The following is a 27,138-nucleotide window of genomic DNA, read 5'->3' as shown; positions in this document are numbered from 1 at the left end:
GATAGAATTATAGGTAATTAAAGGATTAGTGTATTAAATAAACTTAAGTAACGTCGTTTGGCCCTCGTTATCGATACTACAACGAATCCTACGCAGATCTATGAAACATAACGTGTTATAATTACGTTAGAATTAATTGTAAAACCTACGTTCCTCTTACGGCATGTTACATATAGGCACAACTTTATAATGTACAGGAGTGTATGATAAGAACTGGCCGCGGGCGAAAACGGATATCGTTGCCTGAGCGTTAAATACAAGCTTCGATCGAGACACGTATATCTATTGTTAACAATAGTAGTAAAAAATATATCTTTCTTTTAGCACGCGTATACCCTGACATTGACGATAATTTAGAAAAAAAAGCATGTTTAAAGTGTTTGGGGGTCATTGAACGTTTCGAATTCTTCAGTCTGTCCGCCATTCCTCTAGAGAGATTCTACTGACTTCGTTGCACCATAGTCGGAATAAAAATCAACTACCCACCGCTTTATTTCTCGTCTTTTCTCGAAAATCTGTAATCTTGAAATATCGACAATTTTTTATCTACAGAAGCAAACGTGATGAAAGTGGTATCGTGATTTACAGCAAAGTGGCCATCGAATTTAATCCGACTATAGTAGACTCGTTACGATACATTTATATTCCCTGCATGATAAAACTAAACGGAGATCTATCTCTATAAAATCTTATTCCATAACGCTTAACGTACTATCAGAACTCTATGTTAATAATAAATACGATGATAAATCCGTCGTAGCACACACAGTTGATATTACGTCGACGATCTATTAGTACAAACGATACAGGTTTTCAGAAAAGCCACTTTACGGCGTTAGTATTGTTTGAACGTCGCGACGCGATGCATCGATAAGATAACCTTTTCACGTTGGTAACGTTTCGACAACTGGGACCAGTCTCAGCGTCGTTTTCGGTGGTGCAACGAGTCTCGAGGTAGGATTTGTACCGATCACCTCGAACCACGGATCTCACGTTTCCGGGCTGAAGAAATCGTGGTCCCTTGGTTTGCACTTCTTGCACTTCTTCCTCTTCTTCGGTTTAGGCGTGACCTCGCAGCTACAGCCGCTTCGTACCCTGATGTAGTCCAACGTCCACATCGATCCGCCCTCCGTGTTACCGGTGAGCGTCAAATGTTTCTTGTGATGCCTCTTGTGCCCCTCGTTTCCACCCTATTCGACAAAACGACACTATTAAACTCGTTACGTCGACGAACGACCAAAAAATTTTAAAGGCAGATTCTGGAGACCAAAATAAGACGAAAATCAAGAATAGCAATTTCTTGATGGAGGCTTCGTTAAGAAGTTATTAACGTTTATAGTTGCGTCTGTAGAACGGCAATCGGCGAACAGCTGCTAGTGGTTCTTTAAACGTTAATAACTTTATAATGAAGCATCGATCAACAAATTGGTATTCTTGATTTTTGTCTTATTTTGGTCTTTAGAATGTACCATTAAAATTTTACACAGGGTTGACCGAACATATTGTTTTTTTTACGATATTTTTAGAAGTATGACAAAAATATCAAGTATTTTTAACGAATGTTGGCGATCAGAAATTATTATAGTCACGTTACAATCATTTTTGGTCACTAGACATACCCTCAAAATCCTACCCCCTTTCGAGAAAAAAATTCGAGAAGATGTGTAATTTTTCGACGGAAAAAAAAATTTCAAATCGTTTTGGAAAAATTATTTTCGGTTGCGAGGGTCAATTACAATAGTTTTTGGTCATTAGACATACCCCCGAAATCCTACGCAGTTTCGAGAAAAAAATTCAGGAAGATGGACAAATTTTCGGCAAAATTAAAAAATTTCAAATCATTCTAGAAAAATTATTTTCGGTAGCGGGTGTCAATTACAATAATTTTTTGTGAATAGACCTACCCCCGAATTCCTACGCAGTTTCGAGAAAAAAATTCAGGAAGGTATGAAAATTTCGACAAAATTAAAAAATTTCAAATCGTTTTGGAAAAATTATTTTCGTCTGCGGGGGGCAATTACAATCATTTTTGGTGAATAGACGTACCCTCGAAATCCTACCCACATTCGAGAAAAAAATTCGAGAATGTATGAAATCTTTCGACAAAATTAAAAAAATTCAAATCTTCCTGGAAAAATTGTTTTCGATTGCGGGGGTCAATTACAATAATTTTTGGTCATTACACATATCCTCGAAATCTTACGCAGTATCGAGAAAAAAATTCAGGAAGGTGGACAAATTTTCGGCAAAATTGAAAAATTTCAAATCATTCTGGAAAAATTATTTTCGGTTGCAAGGGTCAATTACGATCATTTTTGGTCATTAGACATACCTTCGAAATCCTATCCGCTTTCGAGAAAAAAATTCGAGGTGTGAAATTTTTCAACAAAAATTACAAAATTTCTAATCGTTTTGGAAAAATTATTTTCGGTTGCGGGGGTCAATTACAATAGTTTTTGGTTATTAGACATACCCCCGAAATTCTACCCACTTTTTAGAAAAAAATTCAGTACAGGTGAAACTTTAAACATTAATAACTTTTTAACTAAACCTCCATCAACAAATTGCTATTCTTGATTTTCATCTTATTTTGGCCTCCAGAATCTCCCATTAAAATTTTTCCCAGGTCGAGCAAAAAGTTAATTCGTTCTATAGATTTTCATTGGCCATAAACCAAGAAAATTCGTTAGTTAACTCTGACACCGGAAACATCATCCGTACTTTAGAGAGAATATATTAGAAACGTATAGAATTTTATTTTGCAAACAACGTATAACAATTTTCAAGTTAGGAAGAAGAGATAACAAATTTATTAATGTAAAATCTTCCCTTCGTCTCGAAGAAGTTGCCAGAAGGTGACTTAACTCGATAAACCTTCGAACGTATTGTTTAATCACCGTCTTTGTTGTCTCGTGAAACCTATTATTTATTTTACCCATCAAAGAACATCCGGAGATCGCGAATCGATCGTCGATAGAGCGTTTCGAAAAGTAACGGAAGAACGAGTTCGTCCAACGTACGAGGCAGACTCGAGACTAATCGAAAGCATAGACGAGCTAGTTCTCAATTCCACCGTACCTTCGGTCCAGAATTTTCAATGATAGCGTAAGTGTACGAGAACTTCTGCACACATTTGGACTGGTTGCTGAACTTCCGGTCGATGAACCTGCACGGCTTGTCGAGTACGTCCTCCCTGCACGAGTACTCGAAGAACCTCTGGGTGTTCTGGCCTTCCCGATAGAGCTGTACGTACATGTCGTCACGATTTCGACCGCCGACCGGTTCCACCATTTCCAATACCGTAGGACAGCAATCGACTTGATGGCCGTTCTCGCCTCCCTCCTGTCGCAGAATCGTGTTCATTTCCCGATATGTCATTCGCTTGTTCGGGTCTGCGTCGAAGGTCTGCGTCCTGAAAAAATCCACGGCCATCGGTTAGAAATCGTCGCAGTTTCTGCGAACGATCGCTCCGGTGGGTCAGAGGCTCCGGTAAAAATACGCGTCGACTCGTACAAATGTTCAGGGCACGATTTGGAAGAACAGATAGTTATTATACATTCATAGATGACATTGATTTTTGAAATTTATAATTTAAACTATTCCTAACTTTTACTTTCGTTAAAACGTGGACCTAGACTTAACGATCGGTACATTTCTCAACAATTTTCATTATTTTTTTTATAAAGACCTCTACATTATTTCTGAGATACAATCAGCGAATGAAGCATATTTCTACGTTATGACAGTATCCTGTGAAGGAAATTAGAAAAAAGGAATTTTTTTTCCAAATTGTCCCTGAATTTTCTTCTTGGTGAAAAATATTTTCGACCTCGATTAACACTAGAATTACCGACAATTATAGTGTGTTTATTCGTACCACAGAAATAAGTGTTTATATATTCTCTTATAGAAAATTACGATAAATATTCAAAAATTCAGTCGAGTGAATTTTTTACAAGTTTTATTAGAAATTACGAATCATTTTGATTGGTTTGGTTTGGTAGTTCCAGTCTTAAAGATTGACGGGCTGGGGGAGCCACGATCGCGAAATAACATTCCGCTCGTGCCGGTGGCGCGGCGGCTCGTGTCCGAAACGCGCGACAGAATGCAGCTCGGCGCAAAAGAACCGCTTGTAAAACGATATCTTCGTCCGATCCCGTATTCGCCGCTCGTACGTTTCGCGCGGGTCATTAATAATAATTAAGACAGCTTGACAGAGACCGATAAATAATGAGCGAGCCGTCTAACGCCGACGAGGATATAGATCGAGGCTGGCGGTGATTGAAAATTGAAATTCACCTGATCCGGAATATGTCGCGCGTGCGTCGATAAATCGGCGATGACGCGAAACGTTGAACGTTGCCTGAGGAATTTTGTTGGTCGCGCGGCGTATAGATCGGATCGATTGTCGCGGAAACGTTCACCGAAGCGTGGCGATCGCGGAGTGGATGCTTATGGGAAATCGGGAGAAATTTAAAGGCTTACCAGCGAGACGTGCGTCCTCTCGAAGGATGTTCCCTGAGCTTACGAGAGGTGAAGGATATGCTATGGTTGTTGGCGGCAGCAAGCCGCGGGCACAGGACTGCGGTCAGCCAAACCACCTGTAAACAAATAATAATTCTTTATCGAATCGGTCGATTCCCCTCTGTATTAAAAAAAAATGATTCTGAGATTGTTCGTCTTATTAACATCAGATTTATTGTGTTTTAATAATACAGGGTGTTCGATCTTCCCTGGGAAAAATTTTAATGGGGAATTCCAGAGGACAAAATAAGACGAAAATCAAGAATATCAATTTGTTGATTGTGGCCTCGTTAAAAAGTTATTAACAATTAAATTCAAAATCTTCAAATCGTTCTGGAAAAATTATTTTCGGTTGCGGGGGTCAATTACAATCATTTTTGGTGAGTAGACACACCCCCGAAATCCTACGCAGTTTTGAGAAAAAAATTCAGCAAGGTGGACAAATTTCCGGCAAAATTAAAAAATTTCAAATCATATTAAAAAAATTATATTTAGTTACAGCGGTCAATTACAATCATTTTTTGTGAATACACAAATCCTTGAAATCCTACCCATTTTCGAGAAAAAAATTCGTGTAGGTACTGAAATTTTGAGAAGAAATTTAAAAATTTCAAATCATACTGCAAAATTATATTTAGTTACAGTGGTCAATTACAAGCATTTTTGGTGAATAAACATACCCTGAAATCTTATTCACTTTCGAGAAAAAAATTCGAATAGGTATTGAAATTTTGAGAAGAAATTAGAAAATTTCAAATCATACTGAAAAAATTATATTTAGTTACAGTGGTCAATTGTAATCATTTTTTGTGGATATATAAATCCTTGAAACCCTACTCATTTTCGAGAAATAAATTCGTGTAGGTACTGACATTTTTAGAAGAAATTAGAAAATTTCAAATCATACTGAAAAAATTATATTTAATTACAGCGGTCAATTACAATCATTTTGTGTTAATACACAAATCCTTAAAATCCTACCCATTTTCGAGAAAAAAAAAATATAATATGAGGCCAGCAATTTCATGCGAATCTTTAAAATGTTATAACTCCTGAACGGATTGGAGGATTTTAATTTTTCGAAATGCAAACAACGCGTATTTTAGTGGAGAATATATAGAAATTCTAACAATATTGAAAAAGTTGGTCCTTGACACTGTAAATTGAGAAAAAGTTCATAAAAACAGTCCAATATTCCAGCGACCATAACTCCTATAATAGTGACTGTATTTTATTGAAACTTGTTTCTGAAGTAGAACTCATGGGCACCTACAAAAAGGAATTAAACAACTTTTCTGTAGAGCGTCAAACAAATTTATTACAAATCAAAAACGAATTTTTATGAAAAATCGACATGGGTAGGTGCCTAAATTTTTCGGCGACAAAAAAAATTTCGAATCGTTCTGGAAAAATTATTTTCGGTTGTGGAGGTCAATTACAATCATTTTTGGTCATTAGACATACCCTCGAAATTCTACTCAGTTTTGAGAAAAAAATTCAGGAAGGTGGACAAATTTTTCGACAAAATTAAAAAATTTCATATCATTCTAAAAAAATTATTTTCGTTTGCAGGAGTTAATTACAATAATTTTTGGTGAATAGACATACCCCCGAAATCCTACCCACTTTCTAGAAAAAAAATTCGAGAAGGTGTGTAATTTTTCGACGGAAAACAAAATTTCAAATCATTCTAAAAAAATTATTTTCGTTTGCAGGGGTCAATTACAATAATTTTTGGTGAGTAGACATATCCCCGAAATCCTGCGCATTTTCGAGAAAAAAATTCAGTACGGTTCCATCAACAAATTAGTATTCTTGATTTTCGTCTTATTTTTGCCTCTAGAATCTCCCATTAAAATTTTTCCCCCTGTATATCTTCGACAAAAGAACAATTCTGATACACGAAAATATCCTTTTAGTATCAACCTGCATTTGTTCAAAGTTCAAAGAATAATTCTATGGAGATTCCATCGCTAATTCGAACGTTGCCGCCATATGCGTAGTTTACCGCCAGGGACCGTTAAAGTTAGGGTTAGGTTGAGTGTACGTCGACGATGGAAGACCATAGGCGTCGTTACGGTAAAATAGTCGTTGTAGTTAATAAATCGTGTGAAGTAGAAAGAATGCTACATTACGATATTTATGTGTCACGTTGAATAGTAAAAGTTTCAAGTGCTACTGTAATGAGAAATTCGAGAAATGCAGTACCGTTACAACAATGTGACAGCGATACGATCTACTTTTCACCGCGGACAACTCGCGACACTGCCTTGAGAATCTCGATTCGATTTCGTAACGATCTGGACTAAAATGCAGTTCTCATTTTAATCAAGGTACATATGTTCATATCGTTACATCAATTCAACATAATTTGCTAACGAATAATATCTACGAGTCCCGTAACGTTGGGGTTAGAATCTGAATGCGGCAGAGTAACGTACTCGCCAAATTAGGGTTAGGTCGTCGATGAACGCCAAAGTAGTTAAGACGTTACACAGATACATTAACCACGCGTGTGATTTAGAATGACACGGAGACCTCTGTTTGGAAAGAGCGAATTTAATTGCTAATTGCGTCGGTTAAACTTTGTAGGACAAGGTGAACAGATTGTTTGGAGAGGTGTAAAGGGCGGGTCGAGATCGCCGCGTGAGAAAGTACGGGAGGTACTGGATCAGTATTAACGTGCAATAAACCACTATGTTAGTCACGCATCGGCCGACCGTGAAGCGCGATGCACACGAACATGAGCGAACGCGTGTACGCGTTTTACGGAGGTGAAAACATTAATTCTGCTTATAATTTTTATGCAAAACAGACCCCGCGGCGGTCGGCTCGCCTCGTGCGGGCCCCCCCTCTTCCTCACCTTTTCTCCCGTACGCTTTCGATTTAATTGCGGAATATATCTTGTCGTTAGAAATTAGAGGCCAGATAACGCGATACGTCTGTCGTTATCGTGTCATTATTCAATTTTCTCAGCCTTCGAGAGTCAACCCGTATGACGATTTCCCGTTAATCGCGACATCCACACGATCGATTCTTACACGTTCGTGTTGCAGAAATTTCACTCGCGAACGAAGAATAAAATTTTAAAATTTATTTGCAAAGTTTTCTTTAAAACTAATTTTGAGCGAGCAGAAATTAGTTTACGAGCAGATTTAACATTTTTATTCGTTGTTTGTCAATGAAATTTGCCCGACTCTGTCTTACATAACCCAGTTTAGTAAAATAGATACTCGCCAAAAAAATAACCTAAAATACTTATTAAACGTTGGAAGTATTTATATGTGTACAAATGTCTAGATTCCGTCTATGATGTAGGGATATTTAATTCGGCTGGAATTTGTACAATTTACAACGTAGAGTAATTTTCGAAACAAAGATGTCCGGAATAATGGTAAATTAGAATTTGAAGCGGCATTGTTTGGCCTTGACGGCATTTTAGAGACACGGAATCGAGAATAGCGACTCGGGTTTCTGGTGATTTATAGAAGTGTTGAGATGGTCGGCATTCGTGTCGCTTAATTAAGCCATCGCTCGTCGGGGTGAACAGTTAACCAACTGGCGCCTCCCGTACGAGGAACTCGCGTCGGGACGAGGCTTTGCGTTCAGATTAAACGCATATTCACACACAACGGACCACACACCAGGTTCTCGGATCCTTATCGGTTTTCTTGCCACATCGGTTAAGCGAACCTCTCGACGCTCGCAACGCGATTTTAATCGAACTTGGTGCACGGACGCGTCATACGCGACGTTACAACCAATTAAGGTTATCTTTGTTTTTTTTCACTAAAGAAATTATGGCACTTTCCGCAGCCAAGTTTACAAATTTTATTTATACGCGTTTGAATAACATTTTAGAACTTTTTCGACGAAACGTAGTTAAAATTGTGGTCGCTTTTATGAAAGGTCGTTCTATCGGTATCCATGATCGCGGCCATCTTGTTTATTCGAAACGAGAACGAATTTGGCTAAAACGTAGTGAATACAAACGTATTCTTTTGCACTTGACAGTGTTTATTTAGCAGATAATGCATGGAAAGTTATTTAACTTTTATTTTATATGTAAAATTTCTTTCTGTGTAAGAGTTTTGCTCGTCTCTCTGCATTGTAATGCACGCGAGCAGTCATACGAGCGACGACCACGCAACGTCGGCGACAGAGTGTTTATAGGATGCACCCACCATTTTCTTGATTTGTGGTCCTCATTTTCTACGCTCGACACAGTATAAACGAAAACGGCGACTTTTACATTATTCATCATGCCTGTACGAATTTTTATCGGTTATTGTACGACTCTGCTTTAGCATTAAATACCTCTTAAACTACAGGGTGTCCTAAAAGTCGCCAATTATTTTGAGAAATAATAAGAATTTCAGAGAAACGAACCGTAAGGCATAGAAACTTCTTTTTTCCAACAAATTCTTTATTTTTCCTAAAATTAGTTTTAAATTGAAATATCGTGTGACATATATTTTTAGTAAATAAAATAATATCCTTTTACTTCCGTGAGTTTCTCCCAATCATTTTGGTATCGACTTTTTTCACAAATGTCAAAAATGTTCTGATCACGATGCTGGAATACATTTATAGATTTATCAATGGTTTTCAAATCCCTTATAATAAAAGGGAAATTTGTGTCTTAGAAAAAATAGATCCTACAAACACTTAAATCTATTTTATTTCATGAATTTATTTTAGATACTTTAATTTATTTTAGATTCTTTTCTTGAAAGTGAAAAACATTCGTTAAATTCTTCGATATGGACTGTGTATGGGCATCTGCCCCGATTACTATCGATCTAACGAATAAAGATTTATCGAGACCATAATACGCGTATGCTGTGACAACGAAACGGCGATTCAGCCGCGAGAAAAAATACTGGCCGATCGGCCATAAGTCACGGACCCCAGGTCGAATGCAACTGGCATCTTTTGCGCACAAAAAGCAACGCAAGACTTCCGCGGGGATTTATCGGGCGCGTACTTTCAAATTAACCCCGGAACGCGGAGGTCTTCGAACGGCGAAATTCGGGGTTCGATGCACCGCCATAAAATTCTGATGTTTGCTCGTTACGTTCCCGTCGTCTTCGCATGTTTTTATTATAGGGCAGACTCATTTAGACTCATTCGTTTAGGTTTTTCTGGCGACAGAGTATATTTTCAGTAAAGAATTTTTTTCATGAAAGTACATAGGATTTCGGGGGTATGACTGTTCACCAAAAATGATTGTAATTGACCACAGTAACTAAATATAATTTTTTTAGTATGATTTGAAATTTTTTAATTTCGTCTAAAAATTTCAGTGCCAACTCGAATTTTTTTTCTCGAAAATGAGTAGGATTTCAAGAATTTGTGTATTCAACAAAAATGATTGTAATTGACCGTTGTAAATAAATATAATTTTTTTAGCATGATATAACATTTTTTAATTTCGTCTAAAAATTTCAGTACCAACTCGAATTTTTTTCTCGAAAATGGATAGGTTTTCGGGGGTATGTCTATTCACCAGAAATGATTGCAATTGACCCCTGTAACTAAAAATAATTTTTTTCAGAAGGATTCGAAATTTTTTAATTCAATTCTTTAATAACTTTTTAATTGTGTAATATATTCAGGGATGTGATAAAGAGGAGCCAGGGGGGTACAATACACTCCCAAACATGGTTTCAATTACTTCAGTATCTAAATTGTATCTAAATTTTCTTTAGATCATTAATTTGATTGATTGTTAATCCCGTAACCAACAATTAAATACACCTATGTATACAATACAGGGTGTTCAGCTACCTCTGGGAAAAATTTTAATGGGAGATTCTAGAGGCCAAAATAAGACGAAAATCAAGAATACCAATTTGTTTATGGAGGCTTCGTTAAAAAGTTATTAACAATCAAATCCAAAAATTTCAAATCGTTTTGGAAAAATTATTTTCAGTTGTGGGGCTCAATTACAATAATTTTTGGTCATTAGACATACCCTCGAAATCCTATCCATTTTCTAGAAAAAAATTCGAGAATGTGTGAAATTTTTGGACGAAAAAAAAATTTCAATTCGTTTTGGAAAAATTATTTTCGATATCGGGGATCAATTACAGTAATTTTTGGTGAATAGACATACCTTCGAATTCCTACCCACTTTCGAGAAAAAAATTCGCGAAGGTATGGAATATTTTGGCAAAATTAAAAAATTTCAAATCGTTTTGGAAAAATTATTTTCGATAGCGGGGGTCAATTACAATAATTTTTGGTCATTAGACATACCCTCGAAATCCTACCCACTTTCGAGAAAAAAATTCGCGAAGGTATGGAATATTTTGGCAAAATTAAAAAATTTCAAATCGTTTTGGAAAAATTATTTTCAATATTGGGGGTCAATTACAATAATTTTTGGTCATTAGACATACCCTCGAAATCCTACCCACTTTCGAGAAAAAAATTCGCGAAGGTATGGAATATTTTGGCAAAATTAAAAAATTTCAAATCGTTTTGGAAAAATTATTTTCAATATTGGGGGTCAATTACAATAATTTTTGGTAATTAGACATACCCTCGAAATCCTACCCACTTTCGAGAAAAAAAATTCGAGATGTGAAATTTATCAACGGATAAAAAAAATTTCAAATCGTTTTGGAAAAATTATTTTCAGTTGCGGGGGTCAATTACAATAATTTTTGGTGAATAGACCTACCCTCAAAATCCTGCGCATTTTCGAGAAAAAAATTCAGTACGGGCACAACTTTGAACGTTAATAACTTTTTAACGAAGCCTCCATCAACAAATTAGTATTCTTGATTTTCGTTTTATTTTGACCTCTAGAATCCACCATTAAAATTTTTCCCAGGGTTGTCGGAACACCCTGTATACAATCGTCGACCAACTTCCCAATATCCTAGTCCTCTAAGGCAGGACCTACTAGAAAGCCTCTTACTGATGAGTCCCACTAGCATACCCTTTCCTTTTCTGTAAGGGGAAAATCCTAGGAAAATCTCCGAGTTCCTATCCGCAGTAAAACAGCGCCGCAGTAGGGCAAGCAGTTGTAAAACCCCTTTTAAAAGAGATAAACAAATTTCGTCAATCCCTCATAGTGGATTCCCCTCCTTAAAACGTTGAAACCAACATCGAGAGGTTTCGAACAATTCTCGAAGCGAGTGAACGCGTTGGTACCCGATCCCCTAAGCGTTATTTGGCCGTTGGAAACGAATCGAAGCTATCCAGCCCGAGCAGATATACACGTAATAATCGAAATGGTCCCCGCCTCCAATGTTTGCTCGTCAATATCCTTGGCATTCTTTCATGTACAACGACCAGGATTACAAATTTTCAGGTCAGAGAATGGAACTCGCGGATGATGAATTGCCGCGATTATCATACAATGTGATACGATCGGAATAATGTAACGCTATACGGTAATATTTCCGATTTTACTGCGCCGTCCAGAACTGGAGGCGGTAGTTATGAGCGCGGCGCATGGCACGGTGGACATTCTCTGCCGCCATTGGTCGTGATTTTTTTTATTAACCGTCGTACGGCGGTCAGCGATTGGACAAACTCGGCGGCAATAATTTATAGGTCTCCGCGAGCCTCCGGTTTCTCGCGCTGAAACGGCGTGCCATTATATGGCGAATAACTAGACGCGTTGTACAGCGATACCGCGGGTATCGTAACAACCGTGTAGTATCGTAATAAGGCAGCGTGATTTGAATATCTCTGTCCAGGACGAAAGGCTCTTTCGAAACGTGCATACGAATTTTACGCAATAACGCGTCGTTTTCTGTTACGTTTCGCTGGGGGGGGAAGCGTGAGAAAATCGTGGCGCGCCTAATTGGCACCGCTACCAGGATACTGCTACACACAGTGGGGGGGCCATTGCACGCCAAACGCGACAAAAAGTGATTTTATACAAATATACCCACAATGAAACAATGATTCACTAATAGTTGACACATGGGCCAAAACATGATTTAGTGTGATTTTTTTTATCATTCGTCGATTTTTGATACGACTATATGGTTCTCAAATGTTCAATCTTAAAATCGTCCAAAATTACAATCATCGTTTATTGTTGGTTTGATTCTTCAAAGTAAATGACGAGTAATTGAATTAAATTTATTTAGTACGTATTTAAATGACACCAAAGTACACTTTTGTATCTGCAACATATTTTGAGTTAGAACTGATTGAACATGTTCAGTTTTCATTTTATTTTTTAATTATGAATGCAGTGTTCATTTTAGTTGATTATTGTTGCGTGAAGCCTTACCTTTTCTAAAAAAAAAAAAAAAAAAAAATTAGCTGCTACTGCGAAAAATATATATAGATAGCTAAGTAAACTGCAAAAAAGAATCATAACGTCAGATTTCCTTAAAAAATATTAAGAAAAATAATTGTCTGTCATTCACACGAAGTCTATCGTTCTCGTCGGTATGAATTACAGAAACGTACAGCTACGTGGACTTAATCGAGTTGTAAATTATGAAGATGAGTAACAGCCTAAACGAACGGAGTCGAGTTTACTGATCAAACGAGCCGCCTCTTCGTATGTTTAAAATGTCAACGGTTTTAATTAACCTTTGGCCCAAGATCATCGGCGGCTGATTACGCGATTAACCGTTAACAGGACGAAACTAGCAATTTTCACGAGTCGCGGTTACGCGCAGAAAGTAAACCATTAAACCGATCGTTAAACGCGTAATTTGTTTGCAGCGTCTAGGAATCAGACTTTCAGAGTTAATCGAAGGTGATAAAAGTGTACCGTGCACAGGAGGACCAATTAGCGTAATTCAAGTCGTAGATCAACGCGTAGAACGTACCTGAATTGTATAACAAACCGGTGACATTAAAATTTCAACTTTCGACGAACGTTAAAGTCACTAAATTGATCCACGCTTGATATAACAAATTGGTCGTTGGTGCAATGTGATGTAAATATCGTTTATGCTCTCGATCCAGGTATTTCTCTAACTCGGTGTTCAACGGAGCGAAATAAAGCAATTTTCAGCTTGCTACTCGGATCGCGAACTTGGAGGATTCGAATCCTCCATCGATTATCCATATTTTATACGAGAACGATAAATCGAGTGCAGCGGAGCGAAACATCCTACCGGTATTTTCTCAGATAATCGTTAACAGTGGTTTTCATAATAAACTCGCGGAGATATTTCAAATTCGGTTTATATTTACTCAACGTCGATGCAACGCTCCGTATTATTAGCACCCTCTCCGTGCGTGCTAGCGGACTGAAAACACTTCTGACTTATTGCTGAGCAAAGCCTTCGCTCAGAGCTCTCATCGTCGTCCACCGTGTCTGTTCTCCGTCGATTCCGATACCGTGATACGTTCATTGTTTACGTAGTTACTTATACGATGTTTCACACAACAGTTGTATTTTGTAATCAAACAATAGTTTGGAATCATGAGGTGTTTGGTTGAGGCGCTAGATCGAGCTTTTGTTACCATTATTTTGCATTCTTCGGTGATAAGGGTCAATAGTAACACTTTGACTTTGGAATGCAATAATGAAGACGTGTAAACAGTCGAAATTTTTAACAGAGTGTTGAATAATAAATTGCTAAATGTTCTATGATTTTTAAGAGATGAATTTGAAGCGAAATTTAAAAATAAAATGTCTATTCTGTAAGAAGTGTAGGTGTTTGGAGCATTCTTCGGTGATAGAGGGGGACCAGGGTCAATAGTAACACTTTGACTTTGGAATATCATAACAAAGACCTGTGAACAGTCGGAATTTTTAACAGAGTGTTGAATAATAAATTGCCAAATGTTCTATGATTTTTAAGAGATGAATTTGAAGCGAAATTTAAAAATAAAATGTCTATTCTGTAAGAAGTGTAGGTGTTTGGAGCATTCTTCGGTGATAGAGGGGGACCAAGGTCAATAGTAGCACTTTAACTTTGGAATGCAATAATAAAGACCTGGAAACAATCGGAATTTTTAACAGAGTGTTGAATAATAAATTGTCAAATGTTCTATGATTTTTAAGAGATGAATTTCAAGCCAAATTTTAAAATAGAATGCCTATTCTGTAAGAAGTGTAGGTGTTTGGAGCATTCTTCGGTGATAGAGGGGGACCAAGGTCAATAGTAGCACTTTAACTTTGGAATGCAATAATAAAGACCTGGAAACAATCGGAATTTTTAACAGAGTGTTGAATAATAAATTACCAAATGTTTTATGATTTTTAAGAGGCAAATTTCAAGCGAAATTTTAAAATAGAATGTCTATTCTGTAAGAAGTGTACTTGTTTAGACCGTCGGACTTTTGGCGTCGATAATGTTTAGTCTGAGCTAGAGTAGGTATCGAGTGAGGTATTTTGTTTAGATCATTATGAAGATAGGAATAAGGAAGGTTCGACTTTGTTGTCGAGAGCAGTCACAGTTTTACGTTTATGACCTTTTATGGCCTCTGACCATCCTCGACAATCCTTACAATTCGTAGTTGTTGCACAAAATTATAATTCCGGTCTCGATACTTCCCAAGAAGGGATGGTAGAGACGGGGTGGAAGGATAAAAATTCCTGTCCCGTCTCCAGTCGAGTACGAAACAGCGAGGTGACTAACTAAATATTTATACACGTCAATCATAACAGACGGCGAAGCACTCGTTGTCTAAACAGGCCGCAGAGAGGCACCGTGCAACGCGTAAGCCACTCGGTGGCGTCCATTATGGAGAACCTTTCGTTGCTCTGCGCTGAGACTCTCTCGATTGTTGCTCTTTGTAGTAAATTACATGCCCCTTTCCAAGAGAAAAAATCGTACGTAACTTAATTCCTGTCGTGAAACGACCAACGAACGCGTTTTCGTCTCTCTTAGAAGCACTCGTGTCGCTAAATGATTTTTAGATATCTTTGAACCGAATCGCGACGCCATGATAATGTAAACAAAACATTATAGGGGAAGCTAGCTTAGCAGGTATTATGTTTAAAAAATTCAATAGTTTTGTTAGATTTACTACCTTCGTATTTTGGTGTACGAACAATTTTGTGACATAGAGATTTCGTTACATAAAATATGTTGATGAGGTCAGGATATAAAATAATGAACGTAGACACAAAACGAACAAAATATGAATTTATAAAAGAGCAAAATATGGCTTTACACAAACGTTCGAGACAAAAACAATTATTTGTAACTGGAACATTCTCAGCGAGCAATGATACATGTATCCAGTGCCTGAGAAATAATCTCGTCCTTTTTCTTAACAAAATATTCTTAAAAAAGCAATAAATTTGTATGTAGTTTGACAGTAGAACTACCAAACCAGTCAAAATGATTCGTAATTTCTAATGAAACTTGTAAAAAATTTACTCGACTGAATTTTTGAAAATTTATCGTAATTTTTTTAGTAACCCAGACCTAACCCAAATCTAACCTAGATCTAACCCAGACCTAACCCAAATCTAACCCAGATCTAACCCAAATCTAATCCAGATCTAACTCGGATCTAACTCAGACCTAACCCAAATCTAATCCAGATCTAACTCAGACCTAACCCAAATGTAACCCAAATCTAATCTAGATCTAACTCAGACCTAACCCAAATCTAACCCAAATCTAACTCAGACCTAACCCAAACCTAATCCAGATCTAACTCAGACTTAACCCAAACCTAATCCAGATCTAACTCAGACCTAACCCAAATCTAATCCAGATCTAACTCAGACCTAACCCAAATCTAATCCAGATCTAACTCAGACCTAACCCAAATCTAATCCACATCTAATTCAGACCTAACCCAAATCTAATCCAAATCTAACTCAGACCTAACCCAAACCAGTTAATAATAATAATATTCAAGTTTGAATACTTAAGTTCGACATATTTGACAATTCTAACTTGGTATTCGAATAGAAATAAATTTTTTCAAAATTCGACGCGTCGATTAACACTAGAACTACTAAACCAGTCAAAATGATTCGTAATTTCTAATAAAATTAGTAAAAAATTTACTCGACTGAATTTTCGAAAATTTACCACAATTTTCTACAAAAGAATGAATAAACACTTATTTCCATTGCATTATATATTTCTTCGCGTATCTATCGTTTCAATTTCCTTGGTACAAATAAACACACTATAATTGACAGTAATTCTAGTGTTAATTTACAATATCATATATAATAATAAATGAATATATTATTATACGAAATTGTTGCCTATTTTCTTTAAAATTACTATCTTAGGGGTTGCACGAAGACATTCCTGACTGACTGTATATTTTTATCCTAACACGATTATGCACCGTCCCTAAAAAAATAACAGAACACAACGATAAACGTTTAATATTTCACTCGTTAAAAATTTCTTCGTGTTTTTATGAAACTAAATAAGTTGGTTGGCTTTTATAGAAGATAAATGCATAAAATACGCGTAATCTCTCCGCGTTACGACGTATTGTGCAACGCGTACACTTTTTTTCGACACGATACGTTCGAGGAGGCGCCATCCATTCGCGAATTCCGCTCGGTATCGGGATGGTTTCGCCAGAAAGTCCTTCGAAAGGATAACGCGCCTGAGGCAAAAGTCCACCCACGGCCCACTAAATCACCGGAAGGTAGAAACAAAGCGTACGCGAGTCACGCGAACGGACCCACCCTCTTTCCTGTTCCCAGCGACGATTCGTAATATATTATTTGAAAATTGTTTTAAATTACAGGCTCGATCGGCGCGATGCGTCCCGGCGATAATAGAAGAGGCGTCCATTCGGGCCGGTATCTCTCGTTGCGTTTACGAAACGAACGTGGGCTACGTCCGATGGACGCGTGGACGTTGGTACACCCTTGTGCAGAGTTAAAAAAAGAAATAACGAAGAAGTGGACACGAGATGTCGCGAGATTATGAAACTCCAGGTAAGCAACAAATTCTCGTGCATAACGACTCGAAACGATAAAGTAAAATAAAAATTGTGTCTGAGAAAACGACGAAGGAGTTTGGAAACGAAACTGATGGTAAAGATTTTAAGGGAAAATATAGAACTCAGAAGCAACCTGACAATGATTACAGGGTGATCTAAATGTTTTTGGAATAAATATAAAGGAAACGAAGCTACTAATACTAAAGATTTTAAGGGAAAATATAGAACTCGAATAAATAACCCAGAAACAACCTGACAACGATTACAGGGGGATTCTAAATGTTTTTGGAGTAAATATACTATACAAAGGAAACGATAGAGAATTCTGAATTGTTTGGGTTGAAAGATTGATCAGACTATTTCCGTATTCCAATTATCGAGCAACAAATATTCAAACGCGTGGTTGTACCGTTTGTCAGTGATTATTTACCGATCGATCAATTCCTATTTTCCAAACGCAGCACTTTCTAGCAAGCCATCAATTAATTCTTCTAATTTTCATTAAACCAGTTTCGTGAAACCTGTTTTATCGTTCCGGCGACGGCGAGCATCGATTCCCGGGATTATTAAAATCACCGTTGTCCAGGAAGCTCAGCGGGAATAATAACCGCGATAATCGCTTCATTTCGCAGCTTCCCACGAATCGTGGATCGCGAGAGTAGCGCGTGGGTGGACGCCTCGACCGAAAGAGGCAGGGTCGATCGCTTTGAAATCGATACGTGACGTCGATGCACGATTCCCAATAGGATCGAGTTGGTATTTCAATCCTGCGCGCCTCGAATACCCTCCCCTTTTTTTCTCTGCGCGGTTAAAACAGTATAATTATTGCCTGTAATGCGGTTGGCCTCGTTTTAAAGACGCGTTAAGAAATGTTTATGGCGTGTCTCCTTTTCTCTTACGGAGGTATTCAAATTTCATGTCGTGCTTTCTTGCTTCGAGTGCAATTAACATTTTGCCACTTTCTACTTTTGCAAAAAGGTCGCGATTCGCGGTATATTTTCTTCGAATTCCTATGGTCGTATATACAGGGTGTAAAATTTTGTTGCGTGAAATAGATATTGCTTTGTTAATATTGTACAAGGTATTTGGCTACATCTGGGAAAAATTGTAGTGGGAGATTCTAGAGGACAAAATAAGACGAAAATCAAGAATATTAATTTGTTGATGGAGGCTTCGTTAAAAAGTTATTGATATTCAAAGTTTCGCTCGTACTGTATTTTTTTCTCGAAAGTGGGTAGGATTTCGGGGGTAGGACTATTCACCAAAAATTATTGTAATTGACCTACAATATTGATAGTAATTTTTCCAAAACGATTTGAAATTTTTAAATTTTTGTCAAAAAATTTCACATCTCGAATTTTTTTCTCGAAAGTGAACAGGATTTCGAGGGTATGTCTAATGAGCAAAAATTATTGTAATTGACCCACGATATTGAAAATAATTTTTCCAAAACGATTTGAAATTTTTTAATTTTGCCGAAAATTACACATCTTCCTGAATTTTTTTCTCGAAACTGCGTAGGATTTTGAGGGTATGTCTATTCACCAAAAATGATTGTAATTGACCCCCGCAACCCAAAATAATTTTTCCAAAACGATTTGAAATTTTTTTTTCCGTCGAAAAATTTAGGCATCTACTACCCCCTGCGATTTTTCTTATAAATTTGTTTGACGCTCTACAGAAAAGTTGTCTAATACTTTTTTGTAGCCACCTATGGGCTCTATTTCAGAAAAAAATTTCAATGAGATACCTTCACTATTGTAGGAGTTATGGCCGTTTGAAATTGGGCCAGTTTACCATGGGGTTTTTCTTACTTTACGGTGTCAAGAAACAACTTTTTCAATATTGTTAGATTTTCTACATATTCTCTACTAAAATACGCGTTGCTTGCATTTTTAAAAATTAAAATCCTTCAATCCGTTCAGGAATTATGACATTTTAAAGATTCGCATGAAATTTCAGGGGAGCCTCACATTAGATTTTCAGTAAAGAATTTTTTTTTTCGAAAGTGCGTAGGATTTCGGGGTATGTCTATTTACCAAAAATGCTTGTAATTGACCCCTGTAACTAAATATAATTTTTTTAGTACGATTTGGAATTTTTTAATTTCGTCCAAAATTTCAGTACCTACACGAATTTTTTTCTCCAAAATAGGTAAGATTTCAGGAATATGTATATTAACTAAAAATGCTTGTAATTGACCTCTGTAACTAAAAATAATTTTTTTAGTATGATTTGAAATTTTTGAATTTTGTCGTAAAATTTCACACCATCTCGATTTTTTTTCTCGAAAATGCATAGGATTTCGGGGGTATGTCTATTTACCAAAAATATTTGTAATTGACCCCTTCAACTAAATATATTTTTTTTAATATGATTTGAAAATTTTTAATTTTGCCGAAAATTTGTCCTCCCTGAATTTTTTTCTCAAAACTGAGTCGGATTTCGAGGGTATGTCTATTTACCAAAAATGATTGTAATTGACCCCCGCAGCCGATAATAATTTTTCCAGAATGATTTGGAATTTTTTAATTTAATTTTTTAATAACTTTTTAACGAAGACTTAATCAACAAATTGACATTCTTGATTTTCATCTTAATTGGGCCTCTAGAATCTCCCATTACAATTTTTTCCAGGGGTGACCAAACACCCTGTATATGAGTAATAATTAGCAGATCATATACATAGATAGTGAATGAAGTTAGGGTAATAATTGGACTTTGATCAAGCTCCATGTTTGTTGTTGAATAAAGTATTTTTGATTAAAGTTATTTAATATTTAACTATTATATATATATATGTATAGTTACGTTCAAAATATCTTTGATAATTTAAAAAAATTTGCACAATTCATATAGTTTAGACTCAGTACTGTTGTATTAGAAAATTACCCACGTAAGACAATAGTTGTAAGATGCATTTAAGTTAGAAAGTGTTAGTACCGAAGGAATTACTTATTTACTGCATCAAACTGCATGTGTACGTTGATTTTATTTGCAAATTAAGCTTGCCTTTGGTAAATTAAGATTCATACATCGTTGCTTATGCAGCACTCTCGATTAATCGATCTATCGTTGTGTATTCGTATTCTTCGATCGCCCACAATCGATTCACGCGCGACTCGGCCATTCAGTGTATCCATTATCGAGACACGCAATCATTCACTCGTGAATTTATTCTCGGACGATCAATTAATTTAGTCGATCACTGTCATTAGACGGTAAATTACACCGCGTAACGCAGAAATTATACGACGCGCATTGCCACTTTAGCGCTGCTCATAAAAAGTAGAAAAATTATCGTCTCTTTTATACAGATCCTCGTATGTCGGAAACGAGTGATTTATTTTATCATTTTACATAAGTCTCCCTCTCAAAACAAAAAAAAGTCCCTAAAATATAAAAATATTGTTGGTTCTTGTTCAAATAACGTTCTATACCCAGTTTAGATTAAAGACGAAACAAGATTTATTTAGCAATAAAGAATACAGCGGTTTGAACACGTGTCTATGTTACAGTGAAACACCGAAATTTGGAGAATGTCGACTTTCACCGGTGAATGTCAACATTCACATAGTCGCTTAGTGTATGTCCGAAATATTTGCTAAACACCCTTATTTCTGACTTACACCGGTAAATGTTGACATTCACCATGCAATAATGGTGAGTGTTGAACATGTTGGAGATTTATATTTTCTTCTCCGTAATTCAGTCGCTATAAAACGTCACAAGGGTGACGTAACTTTTTCGCCTCTCTTTCTGAAAGGATCTAACCCAGACCTAACCCAGACCTAACCCAGACCTAACCCAGACCTAACCGAGACCTAACCCAGACCTAACCGAAATCTAATCCAGACCTAACCCAGACCTAACCGAAATCTAATCCAGACCTAACCCAGACCTAACCGAAATCTAATCCAGACCTAACCCAGACCTGACCCAGACCCTAGATTTGGGTTAGGTCTGGGTTAGGTCTGGATTAGATCTGAGTTAGGTCTGGGTTAGGTCTGGGTTAGGTCTGGATTAGATCTGAGTTAGGTCTGGGTTAGGTCTGGGTTAGGTCTGGATTAGATTTGAGTTAGGTCTGGGTTCGGTCTGGATTAGATCTGGGTTAGGTCTGGGTTAGGTCTGGGTTAGGTCTGGATTAGATCTGGGTTAGGTCTGGGTTAGGTCTGGAATAAGTCTGAATTAAGTCTGGGTTAGGTCTGGACTAGGTCTGGGTTAGGTCTGGGTTAGAAAAAGATCACGATTTACTGCAGTATCCATTTAGTATAAATTAGGGTATCGGGAAAAAAATTAAGAAAACGTTGCTCGCGTTATCAAAGCTTGCATAAGACTGACAAAGCTGATTGACTCCGAGCAGAACAAAGGATTTGGCAGGAGAGAGCCAGTCGCTTGTATTTTGACTCTTCTGTTTTGGACCTCCACCAGAGCATATCTGTGATTGTCGACACACACCGGAGAGGGTCCGAATGTACAACAATGTAATGAAATATTCGATCTTTCACCGACGTATTTGGTATCTGTTGACATTCACCGGTGAAAGTTGACATTCTCCAATTTCGGTCATTCACGGTAACATCTATACACGGACGACAAGACAAGAGAGAAGCGCGAAGTGAAGTAAATAAGGAAGGTAGAGGGGGAAAGCAATACAGGGCTCGTTTGCATGTTCAACAAATATCAATAATTTAATCATCACCAAGTAATTTTCACAATTCCCCTAAGGATTAAAAATTTGTCATATTGGACAAGACTATTAAAAATTAAACACTTCCAACGACAATGTTCGATTTGAGATAAATTTTTCCCAGGGATCATCCGAGATATAAGACATTTTCCAAAGAAAATGCGACAATTTGTTATCAAAGAAAGCTAATTCGGTGGTCGATCGCCTCGATCTCTACGTTGCACTCGAGAAGTAATCTTATCCCCGTAACGATCGCGAATGGAGCTTCTCGCGATCGTTGTGCATTTGAACGGTGGACCACGAGACGTCGGGACTTTTAACGCGTCGACAAAATAATCGCAGATCCCAGATAATGATATACGGTAACAGAGTTGGAATGAAATATAGCAGTCGGTATAATTTATTGCTGGATCCGTGGAACAGGGTGTTTTTATTCCGACGGACATAAACCTAGAAAGTTATCGGACTGTCATCGAGTCCGGGGGATGCGCGTATAACGGTAGCGGATATTATACACACGCGACAGCCTGTCGTACGATGGCGCGTTAAGAGAATTATTTATTGGAACTATTGGCGCCACGAGAACGATTAGCATATTAATGTCACCGCGATTTTCTCGCGTCGTTCCGCGCACCGGCTGCTACCGTCGCGCGCAGCGCGCAAAAATGGCGGAAACAGGTGTGGGTGGACGAATAGAACGTATCTATTATAATTGTATAAAGTTGGTAAAAACAATTTTACGAGAAATCGATACGATAACAATGTTTTCTCACTCTCAATGCTTAAACCCTCAACGCTCATGCCCGAGTCTGACTGTTTTGAAAAACGATATTTCTTTGGTCTAATTGTTTAAGGGTTGACAATATTTATTTTTCTTCAAATTATACGTCGGATACAACATTGAAATTAACAAAAACCGTATTTTTATACGGCTTGGAAACAAATCCAATAAAGAAAACTGATCAATCTTGGTTAACCCGAAAAATATGAGCGCTAAGGGGTTAATCCGTTGGATTAAACAAATATTGTTTTTCAAAGCAGTTAGACTCTGGCATGAACGTTAAGGGGTTAAATACAAAGCGTATTCGTATCTCCGTCGGTCTAAGAAAAACAAACGTCACGAATTTATGAGTCTATCTAATGTTTCAATGCTTGGAACAACAATTATGGTGTATTTATTTGTACCAAAGATATTAAAACGACAGACACTCGAAGAAACAAATCTTTAGAAAAAGCCTCTTATAGAAAAAGCTACGCTAAAATTGCTAAAATCCAGTCGAATAATTTTTTACAATTATCATTCGAAATCACGAATGGTGGTAGCTCGGAACACATTGATCCAAGTTGCTGTTAACTAACAAAAAATAGATTGCCGTGATACGCGTGTAATATTCAATTACAGTTAGGGGAGACCGGGGCTAGTTGACTAATGGGGTTAGTTGACTAATTGCCTTTAATTTTTATATTATAAAATGCATGCGGCTGCAATCGATGTTTTGGAACATATGAATGTCTAAACCGTCATGTAGTTTGTTACCGTGACAATACTTTGCATTTTACATCAGTGAGAGCGAAATATTCAAAAACGATAGCGGTAAGTAAATATTTTCCTTCTGACAATTTATATGCGACGAACTGTATAGTAAGAGCGTTCGTGGTGATAAGTGGGTGCAATGCACACGTTGCAGCAAACGGGCTCACGAGAAGTGTATCGGTTCAAATAAAATATTTTACGTTTGTATAAATTGCAATTCAAATGACGATTTACAAATTAAAATTCATCGTTATAATTAATATGTGTAAAAAATAAATGTTGTTTGTTTATTAGTTTTTGTTTAAAACTTAAAAGTAAATGTCAAGTAAACTAACCCCGTCGTATAAGTCAACTAACCCCAAAGCCGGGGTTTGTTGACTTATTGCTCACACCTGCATAAATGTGATAAAAACTACAACTTAGATTTAATCAAAGCGGCTTTAAAAATTACACTGTATACCTCAGTAAATGTGTAAACTATTGGTATACAATAAGTGAATAAAATAACAATGGTTCATTTGTAATAATTAAATATGTTAAAAGTTAGTCAACTAGCCCCGGTCTCCCCTACCGTTGTTTCATAAATAATAGAAAGCCGGTAGCTGTACCAGATTGCCTCGGTAATACATACAGAAACGCACTAAAAATGCCCTGTGAATCGTCCATCGATCCTATATACGGTGTATTCATTTATTCATGCAGTCGTTTACGTCGAATTATTTATCCGACACTCGTAAAACGGACCATTAAAAGAACTCCGGGGCGGTCGCGAGGGCACGCGTGGGTAGAAAATTTTCGTCATTAGAAATCCAACCGTGGATTAGGTTGACCGCGGGTGTCATAGCCGAAAATTGTAATCAAATACGGCCGGGGACGCCCAACCGCGCGCCAAGAAGAACAGGACGCGACGAGAAACGACCAAAAGGAAAAGAAGGGAAACGTTTATCGACTACGGGGAGGGGGGGACGAATTCTGTAAATCCACAGAGTCCTCCACCGCCGTTGCAATTCTAAAAAAATGCAAGAACGCAAGAATTCACATTACTTCACGTTACAGCAATCACTCCCAGTGTTTATAGCTGTGTTTCTCTTTTTTAAACGGACAGTTAGTTTCCCGATACTTTAAAAATTGCTCGTTTTTCACGATCTCTTCTGCGAGTTGTCAACTATTTGATGAAAGGAAAAAATGGCCAATTACCGAAACATTTTAATTTTAGGATTTTAGCGATAATTTGTATTTCAAGATATTCTTTCGAGTGATCGATCACTGGGCACGTTATTAATTATTAGACTGCGGATCTTTATGCAAATTCATATTTTTATTAATAGAATTAATAAAATGGGAGCTTTGTAGATGATTGTCTCAACCCTTAAATACAATAATTCGTATCTTACTTTAAATATTTCTTAGATTTTTGCATATTAAGTGCATTCTGTAGTTTCATGAGAATTAAAATTCCCCATAAATGCATAAACATCCGCAGTCTATTAATTATTTTAAAGGAACAGATTCGGATATTTTAATTGAACGTTTCGTTATCGTAACGCGGTCACAGCCTACGCTCCGGGGAACGAACAATCCTTTTAACGATTTCGAATGTTTTCTCCGTATCGGGCAAACTTGGGCAGCTAGGTTTGACGTTGACTTAAAGTTTCATATCCTCTTAACCTCTTCAGACACGATTTTTTTTTTTTGGTCTATTTATTATTGACAATAACTATAATTATATATAAAAAAAAAAACTGAACGTCCAGATATGTGACCAAGGGCGTGAAGAGGTTAATTAGTAAAAAATAAATATCACGGAGTTGCTTCTTGTTAATTTTTTTAAAGCTCGAGTCAAAGTCGAGGAAACATTGAATAGAAAAATTGAGAGGGATCATTAGTACTACAAAAAACTTAATCAGCAGTTTGAAAGGTTTTATAATACCGAGCATAACTTATAAAAATCAAGTAACTCGGATGAAAATTTTGCAAATGGCATATATTTACCGTTAAATGTATAAAAAATTGCCATCAATCTTGAAGCATCATTTTTAATTGACAAAATAGTAAATACAGTTAAAAATCGGGATTTTAAGTTATAACAAGCCATTATTTATAAATAATAGTTTTTTTTATTCTTGTCCATTGCTCGAAACGCTGTGCAGCGTGTCTGTAAAGGGTTAGATAGACTTTCGATCGGTTAACTTACCGCGACGAGGATGCTGAGAGCTTCAATTCGCATAGTAGCTGGCCAGGCCAGCGGGGAGGCCGTAGGTTGCAAGCTGTTGGATCGATCTCGTGCGTCGATCCTCGATTATCGGCGATACTGTTCGATTTCACTCGGTCCTAATCGTGTCCGGCAGGCGATCCGATTCTCCCGGTTCCACGTCGATTTCTCGTGATCCGTAGTACGGATCCGGTGACATGGCTCCTGCGTCGATCTGTCGACAACACGGGTTCGATCGTTAAATTTCAACGCTCGCCGTTCAAACGATCGAAGTTCCGTTTATCGTTTTAATTGCACGATTCTAATATCGTCCGATAAAAGCGTACCTCCGTTGTACGATAAATAACGCGATACGTATCGAGTTCGTAGTCACGGTTTCTCGATATCCGGTCGTCGGTGAAAGAGTATCGTTCAGATTTATCCCGTCGTGCCCGATAAAATATGGAAGCAACGAAATTTAATATCGTTGACGGTTACGCGGCTAGATTGAATCCGATCGCCGATACCGATGTCTCGCGAGGACAGTCGTATCGCGTCGTTACTGTCAAGAAAGAGAAACGCGACGCTCGCCGCGGCAGGTTGCGTTAGACTGGATCGATCTTTAAGATCTCGCGATAAAAGTAACGAGGCCAGAGTTAAACGCCGGCGTTTCGGTTGGGGAAAAAAAAGGGAGAGAAAAAAAGAAGAAAAGACGACCACCGCGTTTCGTCATACGGACGACCACGATAACTTTGCGAACTGGTATCTTATCTTGACGTGTTCCCGATAAGCGTCAATTACGTTCGCGCGCGACGCACGCACTGACCTACCGAAGCGATGCGTCTCCAACTTCGCGCGTGGCCAAACGTTACCCGAAACAGCATTTTTTCGGACCACGAACGTTGTACGGATTTATCATTCGGGCGATTTTTACACGCGTATCACGGAAATCAATTTTTGTTAGTTTACAACGACGTGGGTCAATGTGTTTAGAGCTACCACCATTCGTGATTTCGAATGGTAATTGTAAAAAATTTACTCGATTGTATTTTCGAAATTTTATCGTAACTTTTTCTATAGGAGGCTTTTTCTAAAGATTTAATTCTGTGAGTGTCTGCCGTTTCAATATCTTTGGTACAAATAAACACACCATAATTGTAGTTCCAGCATTGAAACATTAGATCGACTCATAAAGGACAATGTTAAGTCATAGAGGGGTTTACTGACCCAAGAGCGTACAGCATATGCTATACACCGTTTGAAAGGTCTCGCCAAGGCGAATCGACTGATACCATTTTTAACTTCGATATCAGATGGGATAATGTCGAAAAA

At 37.4% G+C, this 27,138-nt stretch overlaps 1 protein-coding gene across 1 annotated transcript; it reads right to left on the bottom strand.

The window, feature by feature from the left end:
- Nucleotides 1-989: 989 nt before the first annotated feature.
- LOC122404701 lies at nucleotides 990-25,914 on the bottom strand. The gene is made up of 4 exons (XM_043408898.1): nucleotides 25,810-25,914; nucleotides 4,486-4,601; nucleotides 3,079-3,412; nucleotides 990-1,190 (listed from the first exon to the last, which is right to left on the bottom strand). Exons 1-4 carry the CDS (start codon nucleotides 25,840-25,842, stop codon nucleotides 990-992), a joined length of 684 nt encoding a protein of 227 aa, XP_043264833.1. The 5' UTR covers nucleotides 25,843-25,914.
- Between the last annotated feature and the right edge of the window lie 1,224 nt (nucleotides 25,915-27,138).

This window comes from Colletes gigas, unplaced genomic scaffold, assembly GCF_013123115.1.
Source record: "Colletes gigas isolate AHSC1104 unplaced genomic scaffold, ASM1312311v1 Colletes_gigas_Sc00003, whole genome shotgun sequence".
Classification (NCBI taxonomy): domain Eukaryota; kingdom Metazoa; phylum Arthropoda; class Insecta; order Hymenoptera; family Colletidae; genus Colletes; species Colletes gigas.
This window is presented reverse-complemented; position numbering and strand designations above follow the sequence as displayed.

Coding starts and splice junctions, on each gene's coding strand:
- LOC122404701 (XM_043408898.1), bottom strand. CDS start 25,842: ATGCGAATTGAAGCTCTCAGCATCCTCGTCGCG. Junction 4,602..25,809: donor CTCTCAGCATCCTCGTCGCG/GTAAGTTAACCG, acceptor ATTTGTTTACAG/GTGGTTTGGCTGACCGCAGT. Junction 1,191..3,078: donor TTGAAAATTCTGGACCGAAG/GTACGGTGGAAT, acceptor TTTGTCGAATAG/GGTGGAAACGAGGGGCACAA.